Source organism: Hippocampus guttulatus, chromosome 12 (genome assembly GCF_054856545.1).
Source record: "Hippocampus guttulatus isolate MCC_2025c chromosome 12, RoL_Hgut_1.0, whole genome shotgun sequence".
Taxonomy (NCBI): domain Eukaryota; kingdom Metazoa; phylum Chordata; class Actinopteri; order Syngnathiformes; family Syngnathidae; genus Hippocampus; species Hippocampus guttulatus.
In genome coordinates, this window is record NC_141272.1 from 12,353,027 (window position 1) to 12,368,230 (window position 15,204).

General features: G+C 43.8%; 1 protein-coding gene and 1 long non-coding RNA gene across 2 annotated transcripts in view; one reads left to right on the forward strand and one right to left on the reverse strand.

Annotated features, from left to right (window-relative positions):
• LOC147197439 (uncharacterized) overlaps positions 1–15,204 on the reverse strand; it is a 68,081-nt gene that overhangs the window by 26,057 nt on the left and 26,820 nt on the right. The gene's annotated exons all lie outside the window — the stretch shown is intronic.
• Positions 765–4,254, forward strand: LOC147197441 (ras-related protein Rap-2b). Its single transcript, XM_086125437.1, has 2 exons — positions 765–1,516; positions 3,354–4,254. Exon 1 carries the CDS (start codon positions 923–925, stop codon positions 1,472–1,474), a length of 552 nt encoding a protein of 183 aa, XP_085981563.1. The 5' UTR covers positions 765–922; the 3' UTR covers positions 1,475–1,516; positions 3,354–4,254.

The following is a 15,204-nucleotide window of genomic DNA, read 5'->3' on the forward strand; positions in this document are numbered from 1 at the left end:
TGAGTATTACTCAAAGATTTTTCTGCATCATGTTGTTAGGACCATCAATAATTAAATGAACAGATGACTTTTGTGTCGAGTGTATCACAGGAGACTTGTGAAGAGAAATTTCATGTCACAAAGGTGACGGCAGTCACTTCCTGTAGTAGTGGCTGAGACTGGCTTTGAACATCTCACTGTGTCGAATCTCACAAGTTTGTAAAGTGCCTCATATGACAGCACGGAAGGGAAAAAAATGTCGTGAGTCAAGCAGTAGTAAGCCAGGGGATAAGCCATGTCGAAACTTCAAGGTGGGGCAGCAGCAACAGGGGGTCTCGTGAGGTTTAGAGCGTACTGTACCTTTAAATGACGGCAAGCGTTCGCTTTGAGTGCCGTCGCTACGCTTGCGTAGTCAGAAAGCCCGGCGCCGTAGCTAAAGTTAGAATACGTTAGCAAGTGTGACGCCGGAAGTTGTAATATTAACGCCAAGCTAGCGTTCATGGTATGTGATCCCAGTGTGGGACAAATAAAAGATGTCATGTCTTGTCTTGTCTTATTTTATAGTCGGTCACCTTTGGAGATACTATGCTTTTATTTGGGAAAGACGTAACAGGAAGTAGCAGGCATGTTACGTACACTTGACTGTACCAAAGTAAGGTACTTGAGTGAACAGCCAAGAGGATAGGGGTGGCTAGTCCAAAAAAGAGGCGGTTGTGTGATCGCTGACTCGACATGTCACAACATTAGCGCTAAGTGTGGCTCGGAAACAACCGTGTTTACCCCCCCCCCCCCATACGTACACACGCACACATACACGCACACACACACACACGGAGCGGCGGTCGTTACGCAGCCACGCCCCGTACGCCGCGACTTGCGAGCCCCCCTCCCTCCAAATACAACTGCTGGCGGCGAGGAAGCGAGGCTGCTCTCTCGGGGAACCATGAGGGAGTACAAAGTGGTGGTCCTCGGCTCCGGCGGCGTCGGCAAATCCGCGCTAACCGTTCAGTTCGTGACAGGGTCCTTCATCGAAAAGTACGACCCCACGATAGAGGATTTTTACCGGAAGGAGATCGAGGTGGACTCTTCGCCGTCCGTGCTGGAGATCCTGGACACCGCCGGCACTGAGCAGTTCGCCTCCATGCGGGACTTGTACATCAAAAACGGCCAGGGCTTCATTCTGGTCTACAGCCTGGTCAACCAGCAGAGCTTCCAGGACATCAAGCCTATGCGGGACCAGATCATTCGGGTGAAACGGTACGAGAGGGTGCCCATGATCTTGGTGGGCAACAAAGTAGACCTGGAGGGCGAACGGGAAGTGTCGTCCGGCGAGGGCAAGGCGCTGGCGGACGAATGGAACTGTCCCTTCATGGAGACCTCGGCCAAGAACAAGACTTCGGTGGACGACCTGTTCGCCGAGATAGTCCGCCAGATGAACTATGCGTCCACGCCGAGTGGCAACGATCAGTGTTGTTCGTCTTGTGTCATCCTGTAAAGGAAACATCGGCTCCTTGCTCGCTTTTATTTTTTTGCCATGGTAAGTCGAGTTGACTGCTACGTCGCTTAGAAGCGCTCTTTAAAACAATTTACTTCACGTTCCTGTAAATTACGCTGATGCTTTTGTTGCCCTTTGGTTGTTTGATTGCCGCATAGGGTTGACAAATTCAAAGGAAAAGTTTGTGGAAGGGTGGGGCGGTCGCAAAGACAGAAACCACCACGTTCTTGGTGAGGGTCCGTTTAGACATGCAAACCATGTCGTTTGTACGTGTCAGCATATGATTACAATCCGATGGTATTCTCAACAGTTTCATTCACGTCTTGGTGAATGTGTTGTATTACCACACACTAAAACTGCCCGATGTGTCTTCAAAATAGTAATAACAACATCGTGTCTACCAATGTCAGTGTCGTGATTCGCATGTTCAACCACAAGCGTAGCTGTCCATTGTAAAACTTTACAACCTGTTGCTAGCTAGTTCAACAGAACTGCGTTTTTTTTTTTCTGGTCACATGGCATCACTTGTTGTTCGGCAGAGTACAAAAGGCTCAGTCATGACTGCCCCATTGGCCAATGAGAAATAGGCAAACGCCATTTACTAGGAAATTAAGATAAGAAAACCTTTATTAGTCTCGCAATGGAGAAATTCCAGATTCACAGCAGCAAAGTTATGAAAGGAAGAAGCACTTAATGCACAATTTTGTGGCCTCCCTTTATTGATGTTAGACTCCAAAATACAAACTCAAAAGGAAAACAGTAAGCATGGTCTTGTGCCATTAGACCATCGATTCTTACAGCCCCCAGCAAACTACATCGCGAATCGCTCTATGTCAGGACTACGGTAAGCCAAAGAAACCCCCCATAACTGATGTTGGGCTGGGCTATATTGTCCTTGCTCGACTGTGTATGAATTCAACAATCAATTAAGTCGATTTGTGGTTGACTCTATATCATTTTTGCCTCCTAAGTTCTGAACTCCTGTTTGAAAGCTGCCCATTAGTCATAGCTGATGGCACAATGTCCTCCTTAAGACGGACGTCAAACACCTTGAGACTCGGTCAATACCGCACAATAGACCAACTTCCCACCAATCAATCCCATCACTTATTTGCGCAATACGGGGGGGGGGGGGGGGCTTAATTTTTTACGGTTTTGACTTACGGTTCAGCTTGTCACGCAATAAACTAGTTAGCGCAGTAGAATGAGGATATGTCATCATGCGGCACAAGAAGGCACGTTCAGCTACTACTACGTGCTTCAGGTTTTTCAGTTAATTGTTTGATATTCAGAGCCTTATATAGATATTGTGTTAAGTAATTAGTCAGACTGTAGAACGTTCCACCTTAATCATTTGGGTTCTGTCATTAATATAGAAACTGAACTCGGTCATAGACCGAGAACCCCATGTACACTGAGTCCAATGTGCATGCGACTAAATGTACGAATGAAGACTTATAATGAGCGTGTAAGGTAACTTAGGGAGTCCAGTGGCTTGCTCAGTGGCACACTGGCAGCACAACCTCCTGACCTTGTGACTTTTTGGTCCAGTTTGCCGTGAACCTCTGACCTCTGAGTCTTGAAACCAGCTCCTTCCGGACTGAGCCACACTTTTGTTAGTTTTTTTTTGGGGGGGGGGGTCATTCTGATCGGATTGAGGAAGTGTCTGACTCGTTTGCAGAACTGGAGAGACAAGTTCTTGCAACGCGATGAGCTTTTAAAAAAAAAAAAGTTCGCGGTTGTTTGTCTCACACAACACTGCATCGGCTTGTTTCACTTTCTCTGAGCTTCTCTCGGAGTTCCTGTTTTGGCCCGCATCCTTGGAGTCCTTTGTGGTCCTGGCGTGATTGGTGACCATTGTTTTTGTTATTTGTGGCAGTGTGTTGCAGCAAGTGTGTCTTGTTGGCGTCTCAGCCTGGCCTCGGAGGAAAAATGAAGAGGAGTGCTGCAAGGGAAACAAGAGGAGGAGGAGGAGGAGGAGGAAGAGGGGAGCAACTGAGGCAGAGGGGTGGGGTCCGTCCACTCTTCAGGAATTCTGCTGGGTCGGAGAATCTTTGCGGTGCGGTCCGTGTCCACAGTTGAGGTCGGATTGCACTGGTCCCAGCCCACCAAGGAACTCATATTTCTCCTTCAAGGAAATGGCGCGGTGAACATTCAAAGGAGATTAAGACTCTAAAAGTATATTTTGTTCATAACCACACTCAATCCTTGGACGGGTACAAACTTAGAGGTTCTTTTAAGGTTTTGTTTTTGCTCCAAAGTCTAACAAGTTGGTGGTGGAATAACGCAACAACTGTCTTCTTCTCTGGGTTGCAAGGAGATTTGACGTGAGGACCACCGCCTCGTTTCCGGTGCCTTTTTTTTTTTTTTGGTCACCCTCATTCAACACACTTCAACTGTTCCCGTTTAGTGCCAACACACCCCAACGTGGCATCAGAGGTGTTCTGTCCAAGGGATGGTGCTCTTCTCTACATTAGGGTCTTTTCATTGTTTTTGTTTTTGGTCCCTCCCGTAAGATGACGGCGTTTAGCGTTGCAGCCAGTGTTGAAACGCGCAGGTACTGGAATCATTACGACAATGGCACCAAACCACTTGCGGACCTCTTCAATCAATGTTTGACTTTGTAGGACAAGTGATGATGATGATGATGATGTACATGGTGTGGACCAATCTAATCCTGATTGTAATTTCAATTTTGGACCAGCCTTTTAACTTTGGGCGGTCTGTTTTTAAAAAAAAAAGATCTTTTAATACAGATGGCATTTTTTAAAAAAACAAAACCACCAGGCTGTGTCTTCTTTTTTTTTTTTTTGTTCACTTCTGTGTTCCGGTTTTATCATGTGCCAATTTGTTTAAAAAAAATAGAAACAAGCTTTTTTTTTTAACATGTTCACATTTGACAGATATATTAATAACAATCTTATCTGTAGTGTCAAATTTAGAATACATTTATTTTCATGTTACAGGGACGTTAGAACGCAGGATCCTCAGTTTTTGGCGGTCCCAGGTTACGACTTTTCCCGGTTAAGAACATCACGCAATTAACTCATTTGGTGCATCTCATAAGATTACGTGGTGTTCGGCTCAGTTAAAGCCTTCCTATTTTCCCATTTGAATGTTTTATATTTCTAGCCTAGAAGTTTTTTGTTTTTTTTCAAATGCAAATATTTATTGTAATTATGATTTTACCCGAGAGTAGGTTAGCTATCTCACATTAGGACTTGCGTATAAACTGGGATGACATATTAAACTGAAGACCGGCTGTATATTAAAATGTAATTCAGGAAACGCAGCTTTCAAAAAACATGTTGACTCACACAGTCTTTCCGTCACGGCTGAAACTAGTCCTTGATCCGGAATGTTCACCCAAAAGAACCCCCAAAAAAACGTACCGTAGTTCTCATGCGGTATGCTGAGGTTTCGTGCGACATGCTGACATTTTGCATAACGGCGTTAAGGCGATCAGCCCGTCTTTTGGAATAAGAGTAGCCAAAGAGTCCTTTATAGAGTGTTAACGTGAGATCTGGTGGTATGCTGACTTCGATGCCTATCACCCTAGTCCAGGCTTGTCCTTTTGGCAGAATTGTCAAACACCAAAAAATAATAATAAAAATAGCACAATGTGCAAATGTGGTCATTTCTGTTCGCCAAATATTTGGTCAAATTGCAAAATGTACAATGAGTGAACTCCGAGGCGGTTCCCCTGCTAAGCTTCATGCGGCTAGGCTAGTTTGCAAATCCATAAACACCACTTTGACGATGCTCTGACAAGTCACAATACTTCCTCCCTCAACTCGGAAACGATGCGGTTGTCGTTTGTGCAACACAACAGGAAATAAAGCGACCGACGGTATCATCTTACTTGCGCTGAAACTTTCCGTTCCGTGCAAAAACAGAAGTCTCCGAGTGATTGCCACCTTGAAAATGCGCCCACTCTTGCCCGTGATCCTCTTTTTCACGATACTTGGACTCATCGTGTCATGCCAATACCAGAGCTGTATCAAAAACGGCAAAGAAAACAGAATTTGGATTGGCACTGTCAAGACAGGTATTAAATTCCATATCTGTACTGTATTTACGTGCGTGTCGATATTTCAGTCATGCGAGTCGGCGGGTTGTGTTACACCCACGAAAGCTCGCCGTCTTTGCTTTGGCCGACGCGACCGCGGAGCTGATCACCGCCATCTATAAGGTGAGGACGCCATTAATGGAAGACCTCCACTCCACAATAGAGCGGAACCTATGAAATTATTCGAGAATGACTTGTTTCCTCCTGGCTTTTGATGCAACACTAATTCCAAAGGTAGGAGCAACCTCAGCAAAACACACCAGAAATAAAAAGTTGAGATCAACTGTTGTAGTTCATATTTTACAGTGGTCAACTCCTGTTTGCACTTTTGGGGGGGGGGGGGGGGCACTTTGCCCAAAAAGCGAGATCTGCACATCATTTTTTTTGCTGTGTTTTTCTTTACACGTGCGAGTTAATGTTAAAAAAATGAGACGCACGAGACAGGAATCATCTTCACGATTTATGCTCTGTCATTAAAAATGACAACCCAGACCAATGGGAGCATGAACACGATATCTGTTTCACACCTCGCTTTTTTGGGTGAGGCAGAGAAGGATGGATGACATTGTGCAAGCCGTCAGCGTATTGCGCAAAACCCCAGCATGCCTCATGACAGCTCATTGCATCAATGGCTGCAATGTGTGGCTCTGTCTTTTTTCCGTTTGTTTTTGTTTTTTAAGTCACACTATCTGTTAAGACTGTTAAAATGGATGCGCTTCACATGTGGCGATATCTTTGGCTTTTTCGGCAACATATAAGTGAACAAAATGTTGGGGGGGGGGGGGGGGGTTCACGATCATGACAGTTTGACCCTGGAGCCATTTTGCTGTTTTCATTGTTGCAAAATCCAAACAGCTTCCCTGAGTTGCTTGTGTTGGAACTTAGTAATCGTGCGGTGTGCACAGTGTAGACTCTTAGAAAGCCAACTAAAAGTAAAAATAAGTGGTATAGAAAGTAGACAATATGTTTAAAAGAATCTGGTAAACTCCTACTGCACAGGTGTCAAAGTCAAGGCCCGGGGGCCAGATCTGGCCCACCACATCATTTTATGTGGCCCGCGAAAGCAAATCAAGCATGTCAAGTTCCATGATGCTTGCTAAAGTCTGAACCATAATTTGAAATTGTCATATGTAATTCACAATAACAGTCCTTATTCTGGACCTCTGATTTTTAAACTAGTTATTCATCAATTTGTTGTGCGCTGTGTATGTAATATGTCAAGTCAACTGTATTTATAGAGCACTTTCAAACAGCCATCGCTGCATACAAAGTGCTGTACATGGAGCAATTTAACATGCACAATAAACAGTAAGACAAATCGGTAATAAAGGCGGTAGAAAGCACCAAACAGTAAAACCAAGAACAAATCTAAGTCATGCTGAGTCGAATGCCAAAGAATACAAGTGAGTTTTGAGGAGGGTTTTGAAGATATGTGGAGGGGATTAAACATTTATATGGTTTCCCAAAATTCATAACGGCCCTCCAAGGGAAACCGTAACTACTATGTGGCCCGCGACAAAAATGAGTTTGACACCCCTGTCCTACTGTGTTAAATGACTGGAGTCATTTTTTTTTTCCGTCGATCGCAGTGAAGGCGAGCCTGATGTTTGCATGGCGTCCTGACACACGCGTGGTGGAAATTGAACTCTGCTTCAAACTATTGCTTGATAACAGCGTTTATTGCTCCTCATAAACCAGTGTGTGTGAGCGTGGACCCCCACCCCCGCCATCTTTTGACTGTTTCAATCAGAGGCAGTGGAGTAAACATCTGATAGCTGAAGAATTTGCCCTTTGGTAGAAAACGGCAGTGCAGCGAGCTCTTCTTTCTTTTCATCTCTGTTGGAGGGTGTCACTAACTGCCTTCAACCTCGTATTTGCTGACTTAGGTATCGCAAAGAGGGGCTTTTTTTTAATGTCATCGGAGGTGGTCACGTGATGTGGTTGCCTTGGTTAAGGGGGAGTTGGGATGTGGTATGGCTGCTGGTGGTGGTGGGGGGGGGGGGGGGGGTATGGCCTCGTGACCTCGCTACCGCGATGGTGGTGATGTCAAGGAGGCCGGCCATTTTGACCGCATATCTACTATCAGCGTGGCATTAAAACTGCTTTTTGATCTCATGATGATAAATCAGACTTTTCTGCTGGAGTCGGAGTGTTGCTAGCATGAGTGGGTGGTTTCAACATTTTCTTTTTTACACAAGACTTAATCACTATATAGACTCCTCACTGAATTACAGGCTGCCTCTGCTCCCCGAGCGCCAGAGTGCTATTTCGGTGGCTGTGTTGTGTACAAGCTTGCGGTTTTCTTTTTTGCTTCGCTGTAGCTCGCTGGCATTCCTCCTAACTGTATTTGCCTCCTTTTATCAAGTTACTCAATGCTCGCTAATCAAGTCCCTAAAAAAGTGCCTGTGCAGCAGCTGCGTTAAATCTTAAGCGACAACACAAGATGATTTAGCCCGCGCATCGCGGTCAACGAGATTCCGAGTGAAGAAGAGCAACGTGAACTGTGTTTTCTGTCGAATAATTGTTGACATTCAACTTTTTTATTTTATTTAATGTGAGGTCATACACGAGCAAAGAAATGGAAAGCGTGTGGTAACAGCTCTTGCCGTATTTTGTCGAAGTCAAGATGAGCAACGTAGCTAGCATACCACACATCCTGTATCTCCTTTGACATTGTGATGACCACGCGCAAAAGGATGACGACGGGTTGTATTTTAAAACACTCAAAACTACTATTGAGGTGTTATACAAAATGTTTTAATAGTTAAAACATCAATATTGTGATTGTGTGTATGGGTGCATTCTTCTTTTACTCTTGTTGCTTTGTTGACGCTTTGGCTATATTGCAATGAGCAGCGAGGACAGAGACGAGTACTGCTTTATAGTGTCGCAATATGTAACCAAAAAAAAAACACAAAAAAAAAGATGACAAAAACACAGCTTGCCAAGGCATAATAACGATTTGAAGTCGGAAGTTGCTTTTGACTCTTTAGGCACAGTTCTCCAGAAAAGTAGAGTTAATCCTTTCAGATGCTCACTCAGGAGATTTGCAAAGGTCTCCGGATATTGGTCTAAATCCCGTGTGATTTGCTGAGGTCATGCTGAATTCTTCTTTTTAACTCGAGGTTTTTGCGTGACGACAACAATTTTAATCCAACTCACAATTGTTTAACTTTCAGTGCAAGATGTCAAGTATTCCATCAGCAAGTCTTTTCAACCGGAGGCATAATTGCCTCTTTGTAAATGCAACCGTAAAGTCCATTTCGCTCCTCTAATGCTGTAAAGCTTCATTCGGTTTCAGTCAAGTACTGTAAACCCTTGGCATGAGAAAAATCATACGTTTTGGAATGGAACCGGATTGCATAGTTGCATTTGGTTGAAACTCTCACCAAATCAAACTTTTCGATGGCAGCTGGACAAACATCCCACCAAGAGCGCAGTTTAGTGACCTTACTGTACACCAGGGTTGCCCAAATTTTTTTGAACCGAAGATCGACTTTTCGATCGACCAACCTCCCGCGATCGATCCGTTACCACACGCGCGCACGCACATAAACATGCACGCCGTGATGAGCAACAGCCTGACACGGAGGGATGCGACGCACTTTTGCAGCCTGTTAAAAAACTCTTTCAGTACCAGCCAATTCTAAACCAAGTCTGAAAAGACATATAAAAACGTCTTTGGGATTGAATGAGCTCACTATCGGAGCTCACACGTACCGTTTTAAAGTGCTTCTCTCGGCCCTCTTGATTCCTATTCTTTGCCCATGCCCTCGGTGAATTGTACACAAAACAAATTCTGAATGAGAATAATGATAACGATCAAAGATATAGCGCAACAGCTCTGATCACAAGCTGCTATTGCAGACTGCTGACCACTAACAACCTCCGGTGACGCAGGTCGTAAGTTAAAATTAAAATTTTTTTTAAGTTAAAATTTTACCTGCTTTATTTTATTTTATTTTTAAATACTTTTTGTGAAAATGAGACTGATAGGATGATTAGGGTGCAGTGAACGTTAACACAAAAAAGTATATGACTAACATGCACAAAGACACAAATGGTTTGGGGTTTTTTCTCCTCTACACCCCTCGCGATCAACTTGGGAACAGTCCGCGATCTACCGGTAGATCGCGATCGACGGAATGGGCACCCCTGCTGCACACTAATATTTTCCGCACAATCAAATGCAGCGTCAAGTCTGATTCCCGGGTTGCTGGTGGACATCCCGTGCATCTTTTCCCCAGAGAAAATTGGCCTATTCAGAATTTCTCTCACGCTACTTTCCGCAAAGAAGCCGAGACTTGTTTAGACTGACTGGCAGGTCTGTAAGAGCCGATCGTCGCTCCGTTTTTTTTTTCCCTCCGCGATTCAGGGAGCGGCCTTCTCCCTGTGGAGCTTGCTGCACCGCAGATGGCAATGCCCCAGAATTCCTCCCATTCCCAGCATTCCTTGCACCGGAATGCCTGGACATGTTTTTAGCCGGTAGCCGTGAAGCAACGGGAAAGGGAGCCGGTGTTTACGGATGCGACTCGCTTGTTTTGTGTAGCTGTGATATCTCTGCTTCTGAATAGATTCATAGGCTCACTTAATTTCGGTTGATCGAGTCCAGCCGTCAGGGAAAGAATCGCAAAGGTTGCGAAAACCTAAAAGCAACGGAGCGGTTCATCATCGCCGACGTGTCGCAAGATGGATCCCGACAGTTGGAATTATGCCCATTTGTAGATCATTACAGAAAACCCAACAAAGAAAGTGGGCCTAAGGATCCAGTCAGACCGGACCGGTTGCTTATGCCATGCCCGTGCGGATGAGTACTTTTTGTTAGGTGACTTTGCGACTACATTTTTGATGATGACCGGTTTGGCAGAATGCGGTGAAGGTATAATAAGGAAGCGTGCTTTCACGCAAGTCGTGAGCGTTATGTTCTGAATTGGTTCGTGGTTTTTTTATGCAGTGTCCTTTTCAATCCTCAGTTCGGTTCCGCATACCAAAATGGCAACACACCACACTCTTTTCTTATCGTTGAGTCAGTAAAGAAGAAGGTTTGTTGGAGAAAAAGCGATACAGTAATCCCTCGTTTATTGCGGTTAATGGGCACCAAAACCACCCGCGATTAACGACAATCTGCGAAGTAGCAACCAATTAACATATACAGGGGAAAAAAAGTCTGCAAAATGTCAGCGAGAAGCTGCAAAACAACAGCGAGTCACATAGAGCAACATATTCAGTACTGTACTCCATGTAAATGAAAAAAAATATTTATTATTATTATTTTTATGAATATGTTTGAAAAAATCTGCGATGCACTGAATCTGCGATAAACGAACCGCGAAATAGCGAGGGATCACTGTACCGCCAACCAGCGAATAGGTAAGTGTACTTTCAAAGCATGACGCAAGCAGCACACTTGTTCAGACGTACGAAAAAGACGACTATTCGGTCAACCATCCAATGTGCTGATGTCACCATTTTGACTTTCAAGCACGGTCAGAGCTTGTCAAGCACGCGTGACTTCATCCTGCTGGTTGCGTCACAGAATACAAACAAGAGCCGGCTACAAAGATGTTTAGGGTAAAAAAAAAAAGAATAGAGGTTGTGCGGAGCTACGCTAGAATGCATTTGGAACCATACCATGACCACCTCTTTCTGGGGGACCGGTTGGTTTGGTCCACACCAGTTTGTTTGCTCTGTTCACACCTGTTCAAATGAACCACACAAAGTTTGAACCACACAAAACCCCAAAAGTGACTCTGGTATTTAGGTCTGTCGTAAATTCTGCGCAAGCATCAGACTGACTGGCAGAGTTCTTGAGGTTTGGGTGTGGTTTGACTCTCCGCCACGAGACTTATGGTTTGGAACAAGTCCTTGTCGTTTATTTATAGCGTCATGCGCAAGGCCTGCCTTCAAATGGCCATACGTAACCACTTTGGCGCATACGTGCATTGAGAGAAGAGTCAGATGAGTTTCTGCTATTTGTGTAATTGCGCACGATCGTGGGGCGAAAACCGCATACGGGCCTACATTGCGTGATACTTCGGTGGGAACCTCTCTTCTGGAACATAATGACAGGCACACTCCCCTAACTTGTGGCTCCGCTACAATGGCCGGGTGCTTTCTGGGACCAGAGGACAGAAGAATAGAATCCTTATGTCTGGGATGGTTTGGTCGATGCCTTCAGTGACCGATTTCTTCGTTTGTCTCCACCGAAATGCACAGTGCATTTCAGGATTTGGGACGTAGCCATTGTAAGGGGGTTGTCAAATATGCAAATGACGCATGGAATCTCTGTCTTTTTCGCCCTGGGTTCAATGTGCCCTTCTATCAAAAGCCCTGCCCCCAGCCAGGCCCCCTCAGTAAAATTGATCAAGAACCGCCACTGACGATTAGGCTTTTTGTAGCGTGGCGATAAATAGGGTACTGTCCATTGATTGCTTGACAGACAATTTTCACCTTCTTGTTACAATGGGGGTGAATGCAAAGCACAGGTGTCAAAGTCAAGGCCCAGGGGCCAGATCTGGCCTGCCATATCATTTTATGCGGCCCGCAAACGCAAATCAAGTATGTCAAGTTCCATGATGCTTGCTAAAGTATGAACCAAAATTTCAAATTGTCAAATGTGACCCACAATAACGGTCATCATTCTTGATTTTTGATTTAAAAAGTAGTGTCAATTCATCAATTTGTTGTGCGTTGTGTATGTAATATGTGGAGGTGATAAAACATTGATATGATTTCCCCAAAATTCATAACGGCCCCCCAAGGGAAACCGTAACTACAATTTGGCCGGCGACAAAAATGAGTTTGACACTCGTGCATTAAAGGTATGCATTAAATGTGTTGTGGTTTTTGCAAACCCGACCACCCTAAACTGAGAGAATTAGAGCTCGAATGGAAATTGTGACATGAACTTTATATAATTAAGTACTTAAAAAATATATTTTTGGTGAGAAATTAATAAAGAGGCGCAGGTGATTGTTGACTATGCAGGCAGCCTGTTATCAGATCCTACTGAAGCGTATGAATGGGAAAAAATGAACTTCCTTATGTCCTGTGATTGACCGTCACCCAGTAGTCAGCACGAAGGAGAATGAGCTCCAGCTACTTGAAACTCTGAATAGGACGGGCGGTGTGGAAAATGGAGGAAAGTTACAAGCAATGTCACGGAACACCACCATTGCATTTGTCATCCACATCATCACAGCACAAGAGTGGCTGGCTGGAGTTAGGCTTTGCGGCATCCTCCTCCAGGGCCCGGCGCTGGGTCATGTGAGGGTTTCCCACCACCCCCATCTCTACCCTGCTCTGTCACCGCAGCACCCCCCCCACCCTGCATTCTGACTAACGTGCCGCGACATCCCTGACCTTCCTACCCGGCCACCCCCGGCCTCCTCTTTCCATCATTTTCCATCGCCTTACTTCCCCGCATTCCATCGGCTGTCATATTGCTCCTGAGGTGTGTTTGCTTATCTCTGCGCACTCTCCTTCCTTCAAACCCCCCCCCCCCCTCCCCGCAACTACCAGTCAGGAGTTGTGATTCATCATCAAACTTTGTTCCTCTGGCGCATTTTATGCAACATCTCTTGTGTAACCTGAGCAGCAGGCAGGCCCGAGAAAACCAGGTGGGAACAAAATAAATAAATAACGCGAAACCTTTCGTGTGTAGTTATAGAAACAATATGGATCCCTCTTTACTGAATCCGTTTAGGAGGAAGAATAGCAGGCTGCGGAATTTTGGTGAAGAATCTTTACGTTTATTTAACTTCCCCTTCAATCTGTAACAACAGCCGCCACGCTTTTCGGCAAGGTTCGAGTTTTTCCAGCGGCTCCGTTAACATAACATTAATGTTTAAGGTATCAGTCAGGCCTTTTCATTGTTATTTTTACTGTTAATGCAACAGTAAGGAAGAATGATTTTGATGTTTTTATTGCTCGCACTCTTTTATTCCCTCACAGGCACAAATCTGAACGATAATATGCAGCTTGAGAGGTGTGCTGGCTGGTCCAACAATATTATTGACCATGAGAAAAGGTGATCTGGGATCGCCATGGCAATGACAGAGATGCCGTTTATAGGCCAGTGTCCCATCCAAAAGATTTTTGAAAATGACTTCTACACTTAAAAGCTTTAATTTCACCCTTGATAAAACAAAATCTCATCTCTCCACACACTAAACTGAAATGTTGCTTGCCATATTAAAAAAAAATAATAATTATAAAATTGTGGCAAAATTAAAATGGAACACATTTGAAATAGAAATCAAAACTAAATTCTGTAGGTGATAGTAAAATTACTCGGGGGGGGGGGGGGGGGGGGAGACGACACTAAAACCATCTGCTAAATTCTCAACCCAAACTATTTTGAAACCTCCAGCTCTTGTTTGTTTTCTATTCACGCACCGCTGGGAGTGCACTGCTATTTGTCTCTCTTATGTTAATAGTTTGCCAAACATGAGCCTTGGCAGGAAATGCCTTCCCGTGTGGCAAAGGTGACTCATTGGCACTTATCGACACGCCACCTCCACCCACAATGCCAAAGTAACTTCACCTACGTATTGTCGGAAGCGAGTCGTGCTTTATCCTCTGCAAACCGCACCGTTTTGCCACACAATAGCAAGTCATTCAGAACATTGTGTGGTTGTTTATGCATTTAAAAAATGAAAAAGCTGGGCATGGTCTTCCACACTTTGACAATGTTTGTTGGCATGGAAGCTATTTACGATATGATCATTTTTCGTGATAGGTTATCTTTAAAAATGTCCCGGCGATGACTCTTTTGGGGAATTTTGGAGCGTCAAAGCCCGCAGGAAATTGCTCATATCCCGTGTGGAGCGGTGGAAGAGGAAGTCTCCTGTGACACTGGGAATCTGTGGCCTCGTGACCCACATTAGCGCCACTGGGTACCCACTTTTTTTTTTTTTTTTTCATGCAGCTGCTGTTTTCCTGAGTCTCTTCGTTTATGGGACTCCAAAGTATACTTTGTGCATTTTAGGTGCAATGAAGCTGTATAATAATCCTGCCAATTCATTTTACCGTTATGGACAAAAGAATCGGGACAATCAATAAACCAATCAGACCTCATCATATCTCTTCATTGGTTTTTGAACTGTTTTTGTTTTGGACCACATGTCCATATACCCCCCCCCCCATACAATATTATTATCAATAATAATATTAATAATAATGTAGTTATACATTTAGTTTTTTGGTAAATTAATTGTTTACCCCCCCCACACACACACATCATATATATATATATATATATATATAATCATATACATTTCATTGTTTTGTAGTGTAACAAAATAATTTAAATTAAAAACAAATGTGCATTCTTTCATAATTAATGTTAAATGTTATATTTAGTAGTACTGTATTTACTTTAATATTTAAATTCCCCAAGTTTGTACAAAACAATCTGAATTATTTAAAAAAAGAATATGTTACATTATTTCAAATGCGTACATTTTTGTTTCCTAAATTGTGAAAATGAAGTTAAATTACTTTCTCATAAGGTTTACTTTCATTTTTACTGGTATGTGCATTTTGTTGTAAATTTCACTCGCATATGGTTTCAGAATTGTCAGAGCAGTGGTTGCTTTCTTTGCAAAGAATAATAAAATACGGAAATAATATAATTCAAATTAATTTACAAATGATGAAA

What these genes read in the sequence shown, in the direction of transcription:
- LOC147197441 (XM_086125437.1), top strand. Translation starts at nt 923, where the DNA reads ATGAGGGAGTACAAAGTGGTGGTCCTCGGCTCCGGCGGCGTCGGCAAA.